Raw genomic sequence first — 14463 nt, forward strand, 5'->3', positions numbered from 1 at the left:
TAAAGTCATTACAAAAATGTTTTGTTGATATTCAGTAGTAAAGTTCTACTTATGACCATTTCGACTTACGACCGGTTTCTCGGAACCGAACTCGGTCATAAGTTGGATGTTATGTGTATTACTATTATTATTTAAATTTTTTTTCAATGAATCAGCCGTATCCCACCAAAGCAGGGTAACCTAAAAACAAAAGTTTTAATTTTCCTACAACACACACAGCTTACAGAGGAAGAATTCTTTTCCACATCCCCATGGAGATAAGAGGAAATAAAGAACAAGAACTATTAAGGAAATAAAAGAAAATCCAAATTAATGTGTAAATACATATGCAGCAGCATGCATGTGTAATGTGACCTAAGTGTAAGTAGAAGTAGCAAGATATACCTGTTATCTTGCGTGTTTATGAGACAGAAAAAAAAGACACCAGCAATCCTACCATTATGTAAAACAATTACAGATTTCCATTTCGTGCTGACTTGGCAGGACGGTAGTACCTCCCTGGGCAGTTGCTATCAACCTACTACATAGAATTATTTTTTTTTTATATTAACACATCTGCCATTTCCCACCAAGACAGGGTGACCTAAAAGAAAGAATAAACACTTTCATCATCATTCACTTCATCACTGTCTTGCCAGAGACAAGCCTACACTAGTTAAAAATCTGCAACATCAACACCCCTCCTTCAGAGTGCAAGCACTGTATCTCCCACCTCCAGGACTCAAGTCCAGCTTGCTGGTTTCCCTGAATCCATTCATAAATGTTACTTTGCTCACACTTCAACAGCACATCAAGTCATAAAAAACATTTGTCTCCACTTGCTCCTATCTATCATGCTCATGCACGCTTGCTGGAAGTCCAAGCCCCTCACACACAAAACCTCCTTTACCCCCTCCCTCCAACCTTTCCTAGGCCGACCCCTACCAAGCCTTCCTTCCAATACAGATTTATACACTCTCCAAGTCATTCTAATTCATTTTATCCTCTATGTGGAGAAATTTTCTCCAGGAGGGGGGTATCAGCCCCTTTCAGCCCTGAGGGGCCAAGCCCTCTCAGAAGGGGCAAGCATCTTGTTTACTGCTACAGCAAGTAATTGATCCCAGATGCAGTACAAGTATGTGACGTCGTCAAGCAACCGCCGCTCCTTGCAAGACGCCAGTGTTGCAAAGTGTAATTTAATAAAAGACAGTCCATCCCTTACCTTAGCAGGACAATTAAGGAAAATCCTGCTCCCACTTTATTACCATGGTAAAGATAGTGTACATTATTGTCTATGCTTAAGACAGCAAGAATCAAGCATTCTGCTTTGCTTCGTGGAGGAAGTGGCAAGGAAGCAAAAGTACTTGGTCAGCTTTTCCTTTATGTGCTAGGGGCAGTGACGGTGTAGGAGACTGTGGCATCTTCAGATTACTTTCGACTCTACTGAGAGTCACACTGACATCAGGATAACCAACAAAGAACACTGATCCGTGTGTTAGTGTGAACAAAGTGTCTCACAAAACACAATAAACACTTACAGAGAAGTGTGATCAGCTTCTTCAGCGATAAATTGTGAACAATAAAGACAAATCTTGTGGAACATAGTGTACCAGTGTGCGTATTCCTAGACTATGGAAGACGTGGACATCCAAGGACACTTCAGCTTCTATCAAGTCACCGATACCTGTCGAGGGTGTGAAGAACACCATAGCTCACGCTACAAGAGCAAGGTAGGTTACGAGTTTCTTGTAGAACGGGGGACTGCGCAGTTCTTGTGTCGCAAGGAGTTTGTAATCAACCTATAGTCGGCAGTGAGGTGCGGACTTTTGAGTCCACACAAGTACGTACGTCAGCCATCAGTGAATGAAATATGCTGACATAATACTCCCTAGGGGTAATTTATCATACATAACGGTGTGATAAAAGAGAAAAAGGTAGCTTACGAGAGGTTTTTACAAAGCAGAAGTGTTATAAGAAGAGTAGAGTATATGGAGAGTAAAAGAAAGGTGAAGAGAGTGGTGAGAGAGTGCAAAAGGAGAGCAGATGAAAGAGTGGGAGAGGCACTGTCAAGAAATTTTAATGAAAATAAGAAAAAATTTTGGAGTGAGTTAAACAAGTTAAGAGAGCCTAGGGAAAGTATGGATTTGTCCGTTAAAAACAGAGTAGGGGAGTTAGTAGATGGGGAGAGGGAGGTATTAGGTAGATGGCGAGAATATTTTGAGGAACTTTCAAATGTTGAGGAAGAAAGGGAGGCGGTAATTTCATGCACTGGCCAGGGAGGTATACCATCTTTTAGGAGTGAAGAAGAGCAGAATGTAAGTGTGGTGGAGGTACGTGAGGCATTACATAGAATGAAAGGGGGTAAAGCAGCTGGAACTGATGGGATCATGACAGAAATGTTAAAAGCAGGGGGGGATATAGTGTTGGAGTGGTTGGTACTTTTGTTTAATAAATGTATGAAAGAGGGGAAGGTACCTAGGGATTGGCGGAGAGCATGTATAGTCCCTTTATATAAAGGGAAAGGGGACAAAAGAGATTGTAAAAATTATAGAGGAATAAGTTTACTGAGTATACCAGGAAAAGTATACGGTAGAGTTATAATTGAAAGAATTAGAGGTAAGACAGAATGTAGAATTGCGGATGAGCAAGGAGGCTTCAGAGTGGGTAGGGGATGTGTAGATCAAGTGTTTACATTGAAGCATATATGTGAACAGTATTTAGATAAAGGTAGGGAAGTTTTTATTGCATTTATGGATTTAGAAAAGGCATATGATAAGAGTGGATAGAGGAGCAATGTGGCAAATGTTGCAAGTTTATGGAATAGGTGGTAAGTTACTAAATGCTGTAAGAGCTTTTATGAGGATAGTGAGGCTCAGGTTAGGGTGTGTAGAAGAGAGGGAGAATACTTCCCGGTAAAAATAGGTCTTAGACAGGGATGTGTAATGTCACCATGGTTGTTTAATATATTTATGGATGGGGTTGTAAAAGAAGTAAATGCTAGGGTGTTCGGGAGAGGGGTGGGATTAAATTATGGGGAATCAAATTCAAAATGGGAATTGACACAGTTACTTTTTGCTGATGATACTGTGCTTATGGAAGATTCTAAAGAAAAATTGCAAAGGTTAGTGGATGAATTTGAGAATGTGTGTAAAGGTAGAAAGTTGAAAGTGAACATAGAAAAGAGTAAGGTGATGAGGGTATCAAATGATTTAGATAAAGAAAAATTGGATATCAAATTGGGGAGGAGGAGTATGGAAGAAGTGAATGTTTTCAGATACTTGGGAGTTGACGTGTCGGCGGATGGATTTATGAAGGATGAGGTTAATCATAGAATTGATGAGGGAAAAAAGGTGAGTGGTGCGTTGAGGTATATGTGGAGTCAAAAAACGTTATCTATGGAGGCAAAGAAGGGAATGTATGAAAGTATAGTAGTACCAACACTCTTATATGGATGTGAAGCTTGGGTGGTAAATGCAGCAGCGAGGAGACGGTTGGAGGCAGTGGAGATGTCCTGTCTAAGGGCAATGTGTGGTGTAAATATTATGCAGAAAATTCGGAGTGTGGAAATTAGGAAAAGGTGTGGAGTTAATAGAAGCATTAGTCAAAGGGCAGAAGAGGGGTTATTGAGGTGGTTTGGTCATTTAAAGAGAATGGATCAAAGTAGAATGACATGGAAAGCATATAAATCTATAGGGGAAGGAAAGAGGGGTAGGGGTCGTCCTCGAAAGGGTTGGAAAGAGGGGGTAAAGGAGGTTTTGTGGGCGAGGGGCTTGGACTTCCAGCAAGCGTGCATGAGCGTATTAGATAGGAGTGAATGGAGACGAATGATACTTGGGACCTGACGATCTGTTGGAGTGTGAGCAGGGTAATATTTAGTGAAGGGATTCAGGGAAACCGGTTATTTTCTTATAGTCGGACTTGAGTCCTGGAAATGGGAAGTACAGTGCCTGCACTTTGAAGGAGGGGTTTGGGATATTGGCAGTTTGGAGGGATATGTTGTGTATCTTTATACGTATATGCTTCTAAACTGTTGTATTCTGAGCACCTCTGCAAAAGCAGTGATAATGTGTGAGTGTGGTGAAAGTGTTGAATGATGATGAAAGTATTTTCTTTTTGGGGATTTTCTTTCTTTTTTGGGTCACCCTGCCTCGGTGGGAGACGACCAACTTGTTGGAGAGAGAGAGAGAGAGAGAAAAAAAAAAAAAAAAAAAAAAAAAAAAAAAAAAAAAAAAAGTAATATAATCTTTTACAGTCCGCTGTGAAATGCATGATACAGCTTCTCTAGACCTCGTCTGCAGGGGCAGCTGTGCAGGCGATGAGCTGTCTTTCTAAGCTAAGTTTTCCCTATCTTTAAACATAGCTGGTAAACCATTTCTCAACACTAAATGTCTGGACCACTTCAACAACCCCTCCTCATCCCTCTGGATAATACTTTTAGTAGCCCAGTACATCCTCCTAATTTCTAAAATAGAGATTCTCTGCATCATATTCACACCGCACATTGCCCTCAGACATGATATCTTCACTGCTTCCCGACTTCTTGTTTCAACATTCACCACTCATGCTTCACACCCATATAAGTGTTGGTACCACTATACTCTCATACATTCCCCTCTTTGCTTCATGGATAACATTCTTTGTCTCCACAGACTCCTCATTGTACCACTTGCCTTTTCCTCCTCATCAATTCTCTGATTCACCTCATCTTTCATAGACCCATTTGCTGACAAGTTCGCTCTCAAATATCTGAATACATTCACTTCCTTCATACTTCCTCCCTCCAATCTGACATCCAATCTTTCATTAACTAAATTTTTTATCCTCATTACCTTACTCTTTCCTATATTCACTTTTAATTTCTTTCTTTTACATACCCTACCAAACTCGTCCACCAACCTCTGCAACTTCTCTTCAGAAGTTGCAGAGGCTGGTTGGTATATAGGGTTGCAGAAGTTTGTGTTGATTCTTTATCTTTTAGTCCCACACCTCTTGCCAACGCTCGAGCATTCACCTCTCTTAGAACTCCATCTATAAATACACTGAACAACCATGGTGAAATCACACATGCTTTTCTAAGGCCTACTTTTACTGGGAAATAATCTCCCTCTCTCCTACATAGTCTAACCTGAGCCTCATTATCCATGTAAAAACTCTTCATTGCTTTCAGCAACCTTCCTCCTATTCCATATATTTGCAACATCTGCCACATTGCCCCCTATCATATGCCTTTTCCAAAACCATAAATGCAACAAAAATCTCCTTAAACTTATCTAAATTATTATTATTTTTTTCTTTTCAACAAACCGGCCGTATCCCACCAAGGCAGGGTGGCCCAAAATGAAAAACGAAAGTTTCTCTTTTTAAATTTAGTAATTTATACAGAGAAGGGGTTACTAGGCCCTTGCTCCCAGCATTTTAGTCGCTTCTTACAACACGCATGACTTACGGAGGAAGAATTCTGTTCCACTGCCCCATTGAGATAAGAGGAAATAAACAAGAACAAGAACTAGAAAGAAAATAGAAGAAAACCCAGAGGGGTGTGTATATATATGATTGTACATATATGTGTAGTGTGGCCTAAGTGTAGGTAGAAGTAGCAAGACGTACCTGAAATCTTGCATGTTTAAGAGACAGAAAAAAGACACCAGCAATCCTACCATCATGTAAAACAATTACAAGCTTTCGTTTTACACTCGCTTGGCAGTACGGTAGTACCTCCCTGGGTGGTTGCTGTCTACCAACCTAGTACCTATATTATTATTATTGTTAATAATAATATTTTCATATAGTCGGACTTGAGTCCTGGAAATGGGAAGTACAATGCCTGCACTTTAAAGGAGGGGTTTGGGATATTGGCAGTTTGGAGGGATATGTTGTGTATCTTTATATGTGTATGCTTCTAGACTGTTGTATTCTGAGCACCTCTGCAAAAACAGTGATAATGTGCGAGTGTGGTGAAAGTGTTGAATGATGATGAAAGTATTTTCTTTTTGGGGATTTTCTTTCTTTTTTGGGTCACCCTGCCTCGGTGGGAGACGGCCGACTTGTTGGAAAAAAAAAAAAAAAAAAAAAAAAAAAAAATAATAATAATAATATCTTTATTTACTACAAGTACATGTACATGTACAGTTAGAGTAAGAGGTAGATGGGAAAAGAGGAAGGTGGCAACAACAAGTAAGAGGGAGGTGAAAGTGTATAAACTAAGGGAGGAGAAAGTTCGGGTGAGATATAAGCGACTATTGGCAGAAAGGTGGGCTAGTGCAAAGATGAGTAGTGGGGGGGTTGAAGAGGGTTGGAGTAGTTTTAAAAATGCAGTATTAGAATGTGGGGCAGAAGTTTGTGGTTATAGGAGGGTGGGGGCAGGAGGAAAGAGGAGTGATTGGTGGAATGATGAAGTAAAGGGTGTGATAAAAGAGAAAAAGGTAGCTTATGAGAGGCTTTTACAAAGCAGGAGTGTTATAAGAAGAGCAGAGTATATGGAGAGTAAAAGAAAGGTAAAGAGAGTGGTGAGAGAGAGTGCAAAAGGAGAGCAGATGATAGAGTGGGAGAGGCACTGTCAAGAAATTTTAATGAAAATAAGAAAAAATTTTGGAGTGAGTTAAACAAGTTAAGAAAGCCTAGGGAAAGTATGGATTTGTCAGTTAAAAACAGAGTAGGGGAGTTAGTAGATGGGGAGAGGGAGGTATTAGGTAGATGGCGAGAATATGTTGAGGAACTTTTAAATGTTAAGGAAGAAACAGAGGCAGTAATTACATGCACTGGTCAGGGAGGTATACCATCTTTTAGGAGTGAAGAAGAGCAGAATGTAAGTGTGGGGGAGGTACGTGAGGCATTACGTAAAATGAAAGGGGTTAAAGCAACTGGAACTGATGGGATCATGACAGAAATGTTAAAAGCAGGGGGGGATATAGTGTTGGAGTGGTTGGTACTTTTGTTTAATAAATGTATGAAAGAGGGGAAGGTACCTAGGGATTGGCGGAGAGCATGTATAGTCCCTTTATATAAAGGGAAAGGGGACAAAAGAGACTGTAAAAATTATAGAGGAATAAGCTTACTGAGTATACAAGGAAAGGTGTACGGTAGGGTTATAATTGAAAGAATTAGAGGTAAGACAGAATGTAGGATTGCGGATGAGCAAGGAGGTTTCAGAGTGGGTAGGGGATGTGTAGATCAAGTGTTTACATTGAAGCATATATGTGAACAGTATTTAGATAAAGGTAGGGAAGTTTTTATTGCATTTATGGATTTAGAAAAGGCAAATGATAGAGTGGATAGAGGAGCAATGTGGCAGATGTTGCAAGTATATGGAATAGGTGGTAAGTTATTAAATGCTGCAAAGAGTTTTTATGAGGATAGTGAGGCTCAGGTTAGGGTGTGTAGAAGAGAGGGAGACTACTTCCCGGTAAAAGTAGGTCTTAGACAGGGATGTGTAATGTCACCATGGTTGTTTAATATATTTATAGATGGGGTTGTAAAGGAAGTAAATGCTAGGGTGTTCGGGAGAGGGGTGGGATTAAATTTTGGGGAATCAAATTCAAAATGGGAATTGACACAGTTACTTTTTGCTGATGATACTGTGCTTATGGGAGATTCTAAAGAAAAATTGCAAAGGTTAGTGGATGAGTTTGGGAATGTGTGTAAAGGTAGAAAGTTGAAAGTGAACATAGAAAAGAGTAAGGTGATGAGGGTGTCAAATGATTTAGATAAAGAAAAATTGGATATCAAATTGGGGAGGAGGAGTATGGAAGAAGTGAATGTTTTCAGATACTTGGGAGTTGACGTGTCGGCGGATGGATTTATGAAGGATGAGGTTAATCATAGAATTGATGAGGGAAAAAAGGTGAGTGGTGCGTTGAGGTATATGTGGAGTCAAAAAATGTTATCTATGGAGGCAAAGAAGGGAATGTATGAAAGTATAGTAGTACCAACACTCTTATATGGGTGTGAAGCTTGGGTGGTAAATGCAGCAGCGAGGAGACGGTTGGAGGCAGTGGAGATGTCCTGTTTAAGGGCAATGTGTGGTGTAAATATTATGCAGAAAATTCGGAGTGTGGAAATTAGGAAAAGGTGTGGAGTTAATAAAAGTATTAGTCAGAGGGCAGAAGAGGGGTTGTTGAGGTGGTTTGGTCATTTAGAGAGAATGGATCAAAGTAGAATGACATGGAAAGCATATAAATCTATAGGGGAAGGAAGGCGGAGTAGGGGTCGTCCTCGAAAGGGTTGGAGAGAGGGGGTAAAGGAGGTTTTGTGGGCAAGGAGCTTGGACTTCCAGCAAGCGTGCGTGAGCGTGTTAGATAGGAGTGAATGGAGACGAATGGTACTTGGGACCTGACGATCTGTTGGAGTGTGAGCAGGGTAATATTTAGTGAAGGGATTCAGGGAAACCGGTTATTTTCATATAGTCGGACTTGAGCCCTGGAAATGGGAAGTACAGTGCCTGCACTTTGAAGGAGGGGTTTGGGATATTGGCAGTTTGGAGGGATATCTTGTGTATCTTTATATGTGTATGCTTCTAGACTGTTGTATTCTGAGCACCTCTGCAAAAACAGTGATAATGTGCGAGTGTGGTGAAAGTGTTGAATGATGAAAGTATTTTCTTTTTGGGGATTTTCTTTCTTTTTTGGGTCACCCTGCCTCGGTGGGAGACGGCCGACTTGTTGAGAGAGAAAAAAAAAAAGAAAAAAATGTACAAGGTATACAGGCCTAGCTGACAACAATGACATACTACTATATAGAAAGCCCCTTGTTATGCTCCGCATGTCGGGCAAATTAGGTCAGTGTCCCAGGATGCGACCCACACCAGTCAACTAACACCCAGGTACCCATTTTACTGATGGGGAACATAGACAACAGTTGGAAAGAAACACGCCCAATGTTTCTACTCTGGCTGGGAATTGAACCCAGGCCTCACCGTGTGAAGCGAGAGCGTTAGCCACCAGGCCACCATTATTCTTTCTTTCAACACACCGGCCATATCCCACCGAGGCGGGGTGGCCCAAAAGGAAAAACGAAAGTTTCTCCTTTTACATTTAGTAATATATACAGGAGAAGGGGTTACTAGCCCCTTGCTTCCGGCATTTTAGTTGTCTCTTACAACACGCATGACTTACGGAGGAAGAATTCTGTTCCACTTCCCCATGGAGATAAGAGGAAATAAACAAGAACAAGAACTAAAAAGAAAATAGAAGAAAACCCAGAGGGGTGTGTATGTATATGCTTGTACATGTATGTGTAGTGTGACCTAAGTGTAAGTAGAAGTAGCAAGACGTACCTGAAATCATGCATGTTTAAGAGACAGAAAAAAAGACAGCAGCAATCCTACCATCATGTAAAACAATTACAGGCTTTCAGTTTACACTCACTTGGCAGGATGGTAGTACCTCCCTGGGCAGTTGCTGTCTACCAACCTACTACGTATATTATTATTATTATTATAAAAAAGAAGCGTTAAAACTCTTACATAAATACTGTTAACCTATATGTTTCACTGTAAACACTTGTCTACAACCCCTGACCCTAAAGCCTCCCTGTTCATCTGCGATCCTGCTCTCCATCTTACTCTTAATTCTTTCCATAACAACTCTACCATATACTTTACCAGGTATGCTCAACAAGCTTTTTATTTTTTAAACATGCCAGCCCCCCGCCCCCCCAAAAAAAAAACACACTTTTACCAACATTTACACAATATCACTGTCTCTGCAGAGGTACCCAGATATGACAGTTTACAAATCACTCCAAAGACCCAATATCCCAAACCTCTCCTTTAAAGTGCAGGCATTGTACTTCCCGTCACCAGGACTCAAGCCGGGGTAACTGGTTTCCCTGAATCCCTTCACAAAATATTACCCTGCTCACTCTCCAACAGCTCATCATGTCCCAAAAACTATTCATCTACATTACTCCTATTTAACATGCTCACGCATGCCTGCTGCATGTGCAGGCCCCTTGCACACTAAACCTCTTATATCTCCTCCCTCCATCCTTTCCTAGGATGACTCCTACCCCTCCTCCTCTCCACTACAGATTTATACACCTTCCAAGTCAACCTATTTTGCTCCATCCTCTCTAAATAACCTCAATAACCCTTCTTCAGCCCTCTGAATAATAGTTTTAGTAACTCCACACCTCCTCCTAATTTCCACACTACAAATTCTCTGCATAATATTTACACCACACACTGCCCTTAGACATGACATCTCCACTGCCTCCAGCCTCTTTCTCGCTGCAGCATTCACAACCCATGCTTCACGCCCATATAAGTGTGTTGTTGCCTCCATGGATAATTTTTACACTCTTTTGTCCTCTTTGCCTTTCTACAAAGGAACTATGCATGCTCTCTGCCAATCCCTAGGTACCTTACCCTCTTCTATACATGTTTTAAATAAAAGCACCCATCACTCCAAAACTATATCCCAACCTGCTTTTAACATTTCTGTCTTTATCCCATCAATCCAAGCTGCTTTATCCCCTTTCATTCTACCTACTGCCTCACGCATCTTCCCCACACTCACAACTGGCTCTTCCTCACTCCTACAAGATGTTATAAATTCATTATTTACAAATCAAATGCTACTAAGAAAGAAGAATTATAATAAACACAAAAACTGAAGACTTACTTCATTTTCAAACTCCTCTTCCTTCTTGATGACATTAACACCATTGGAAATTTGTTGCATCACTCCTCCCACAGATGTCAAGTCCCGGTCCACTATCTGACCGATTCCTCCACTAACTATCTGACTCATGCCATTATCCACAATTTGTGCCACCATTGTTCCAGCCACATCATGTTGTATTAGCCCATCAGGAATGGTCACATGGTTCATGTCCTCTGTGGTCACCTGATCCATTCTTCCCTGTTGGGCAATGGGGTCACTGCTGTCTTTAGTATCTAGACCAATCTGCATTATACCTTGAGAGTCTGTCAGCACTGAGGTGCAGAGGTTTAATGGAGGAGCTGCAGCACCCAATTCAAAGACTGCAGGATGAGTTCCCTCCCCTAGAAGCAAGGTTCTTAATTACAAACAATTTTACAACAGAAATAATAAATTAAAAGAATAAATGTGGAAGAAAACAGGAAAGAATAGACATTGTAACTTTCCTGAATCTATTCTTTCAATTGAAACAATAAGACTAACCATACCTCAAATGCTTTCAAAATGCTACCTAAAGATGTGTCCCTGGAGTATACCTGGAGGGGGTTCCGGGGGTCAATGCCCCCATGGCCTGGTCTGAGACCAGGCCTCGTGGTGGATCAGAGTTTGATCAACCAAGCTGTTAATGCTGGTCACACGCAAACTGATGTTTGAACAAGAGCTCAGCTGGTCAGGTACTGGCTTTAAGTGCCTGTCCAATGCCTTCTTGAAGACAGCCAGGGGTCTGTTGGTAATCCCCCTTATGTATGCTGGGAGGCAGTTGAACAGTCTTGGGCCCCTGGCACTTATTGTGTTGTCTCTCGGTATACTCACGGCACCCCTGCTTTTCATTGGGGGAATGTTGCATCTCCTGCCGAGTCTTTTGCTTTCATAGGGAGTGATTTTCATATGGAAGTTTGGTACTAATCCCTCTAGGATTTTCCATGTGTAATTATCATACATCTTTCTTGCCTGCATTCCAGGGAATACAAATCAAAGGACTTCAACCATTCCCAGTAATTTAGGTGCTTTATTGTACTTGTGTGTGCTGTGAAAGTTCTTTGTACACACTCCAGGTCAGCAATTTTGCCTACCCTGAAGGGGGCAGTTAATGTACAGTAGTATTCCAGCCTAGAGAGAACAAGTGATTTGAAGAGAATCATAATGGGCTTGGCATCCCTAGTTTTGAAGGTTCTCATTATCCATCCTATCATTTTCTAGAAGATGAGGTAGATGCACTGTTGTGGTCCTTGAAGGCGAGATCCTCTGACATTATGACTCCCAGGCCTTTCACAGTACTTCCCTGCTCTACTGTATGGTTAGAATCTGTTGTACACCCTGATAAAGTTTTAATTTCCTCAAGTTTTCCATATCTGAGTAGTTGGAATTTCTCTTCATTGAACTTTATATTTTGAGTGGCCCACTTGAAGATTTGGTTGATGTCCGCTTGGAGTCTTGAGGTGTCTTCGATGGAGGACACTGTCATGGCAATTCAGGTGTCATCCGCAAAGGAAGACATGGAGCTATGGCTTACATCTCTGTCTATGTCAGATATGAAGATGAGGAATAGGATGGGAGCAAGTACTGTGCCTTGTGGAACAGAGCTTTTTACCGTAGCTGCTTCTAGACGTTACTATGTTTACTATAACTCTGTGTTCTATTTGTTAGGAAGTTATAGATCCATCTACCAACTTTTCCTATTATTCATTTATCACGCATTTTGTGTGCTATTACACCATAGTCGCACCTGTCAAAGGCTTTTGCTAAGTCTGAGTATACTACATCTGCATTTTGTTTATCTTCTATAGCATCCAGGACCTTGTCATAATAGTCCAGTAGCTGGAGCAGGCAGGAGCGACCTGCTCTAAACTTGTGTTGCCCTGGGTTGGGTAACTGATGGGTATCTAGATGGTTGGCAATTTTGCTTCTTAGAACCCTTCCTCTCCATAGAATGCTGAAGGCATGTGACAGGGGCTTCTTGCAGTTCTTGATGAACACAGAGTTCCACGAGTCTGGAACTAATGAAGAGTGCATGGGCATGTCATTTATTGCCTTTTGAGAGTCTTGTGGTGTTAGGATAATATCAGAGATTTTTGAGATTACCAAATTTTGGGTCTCGTTCATAAAGAATTTATTTAGATTTTTGACCCTTAGTCTGGGTAACGGCTCGCTGAACACCGAGTCGTTTTGGGACTTTAGTATCTCACTTATTTCTTTGCTGTCACCTGTGTAGGTCCCATGTCGCTTAAACAGGGGCCCAATACTGGATGTTGTTTTACCCTTATATTTGCCATGAGAGAAGTATTTTGTTTTTTTTGTTTTGTTTTTCAATTTCCTTTATGACTTTTAGTTCTTCCTGAGATTCTTGTCTCCTGTAAGATTCATTTTGCTTAAATTCGATATTTGCTATTTCTCTGATCAATGCCTCCCTTCGTATTTCAGATATATTGGCCCCTCTCAGCAGCTTTGTGATTCTTTACCTTTGTCTGTATAGGAAGTGTCTCTTTCAAGTTTACAGCTTGTTTTTCTCTTTCTTAAACACAGTCACAAACTAAAAAGCAAAAACAAAATATCAGCAAACAGCAGATGCATGTGTGAACACTACAAGTGCTGAGACACAACTGATGCCTGCTATCCTGGTTGTCAGTGACTGATGCTCCACACTCACGAAAAAACTTCGGTTTTCGGAACTTTCGACTTTCAGAATTTTGGATAGAGGAATGTGGACCTGTACAAACGATAAGAAGTGTAACCTAACAGAACCTACTTATCCCAACCTAAAATTACTTAATATAATTTAACCTCTCACTGCCACCAGTCTCTGTTTTTTACCTATGATTAACAAGGCCTCAATATCATGTGTTAGTTGGTTCTGATATGTCACTTGAGCAATAGAAAGTATTATTTCCTTTAATCTCTCCAAAAATAACAATTTGCCCAAGAAATAACTGTTCATTCTGTGGGTAGATAGCTCATACATATCCACAGAGAAGCAGCCTTTAATTATAACCAAAGGGGGCTAAATCAACATTTATATTTTTAATCAGGGAGCAGTGCTAAACCAATGAAGTCCTATAATACCAGGGAAATGAATACTGCTCAGAAATCTATCCTTACCTCACCTATGGTGTTTGTGCATATGGATCAACAACAGTAAAACACCAAAAACCTGGATTATTCAAAGAGCAAAAATCTGCTCTGTCAATAATCATTCAGAATCAAGGCAGCACACACATTCTCTTTTCAAAAAGTTTAAATTTGTTTAACATACATACTACTGTTGCACTTACTACTGTGAATGCTAGGTATAAGAGCACCCAGTACAAACCTTAAGCCAGAGATTAAACTCCTTTTGGAGAGTTGCAACAGAACACATGGACACAATACAAGGAACAAGTATATCTCTGATACACTGTACCACATGACTCGACCTTTTCAGAAACTCCATGCAAATAAAAGGTCCAAAAATATGGAACTCACTGCCTGAAAATGCCAAAAGTTTCTTATGTACCAACAACTTTAATAATATTGTTAAAAACTTTATTACATTTTACTTAAGATTATATCCTAAGTAAATGCCTGTAAATATTCAGGCTTATAATTCTACCAGTCACCAATATAATTCTACCACTCCATAAAATGCACATCAACAATCTGATATAAATTCATTGTAAATTAATGTCTGAAATTATATGCTACAACTAGAATTAACCCTTTCAGGGTCCAGACCCCCGATGTGAAACTTGTCCACAGGATTCAAGAATTTTCAAAAGTTTTTTTTTTTGTTATTTTGTCTTATGAAATGGTAAAGAATATTTTTCTGAAGGTAATAAAACAAAAAGTATGA

At 40.4% G+C, this 14463-nt stretch overlaps 1 protein-coding gene across 2 annotated transcripts in view; it reads right to left on the minus strand.

Moving 5' to 3' along the window:
- The window catches only part of LOC128692648 (zinc finger protein 271), a 63886-nt gene that overhangs the window by 39667 nt on the left and 9756 nt on the right, over positions 1-14463 (minus strand). The window contains exons 3-4 of one of the 2 annotated variants that reach the window (XM_053781908.2): positions 13945-14099; positions 10599-10981 (exon numbers count right to left, since the gene is read on the minus strand). In XM_053781908.2, coding sequence (XP_053637883.1) covers positions 10599-10889 — 291 coding nt within the window. In that variant the 5' untranslated portion in view covers positions 10890-10981; positions 13945-14099. The remainder of the gene's footprint in view (positions 1-10598; positions 10982-13944; positions 14100-14463) is intronic. The other variant, XM_053781899.2, reaches the window with a different exon arrangement.

Source organism: Cherax quadricarinatus, chromosome 6 (genome assembly GCF_038502225.1).
Source record: "Cherax quadricarinatus isolate ZL_2023a chromosome 6, ASM3850222v1, whole genome shotgun sequence".
Lineage (NCBI taxonomy): Eukaryota > Metazoa > Arthropoda > Malacostraca > Decapoda > Parastacidae > Cherax > Cherax quadricarinatus.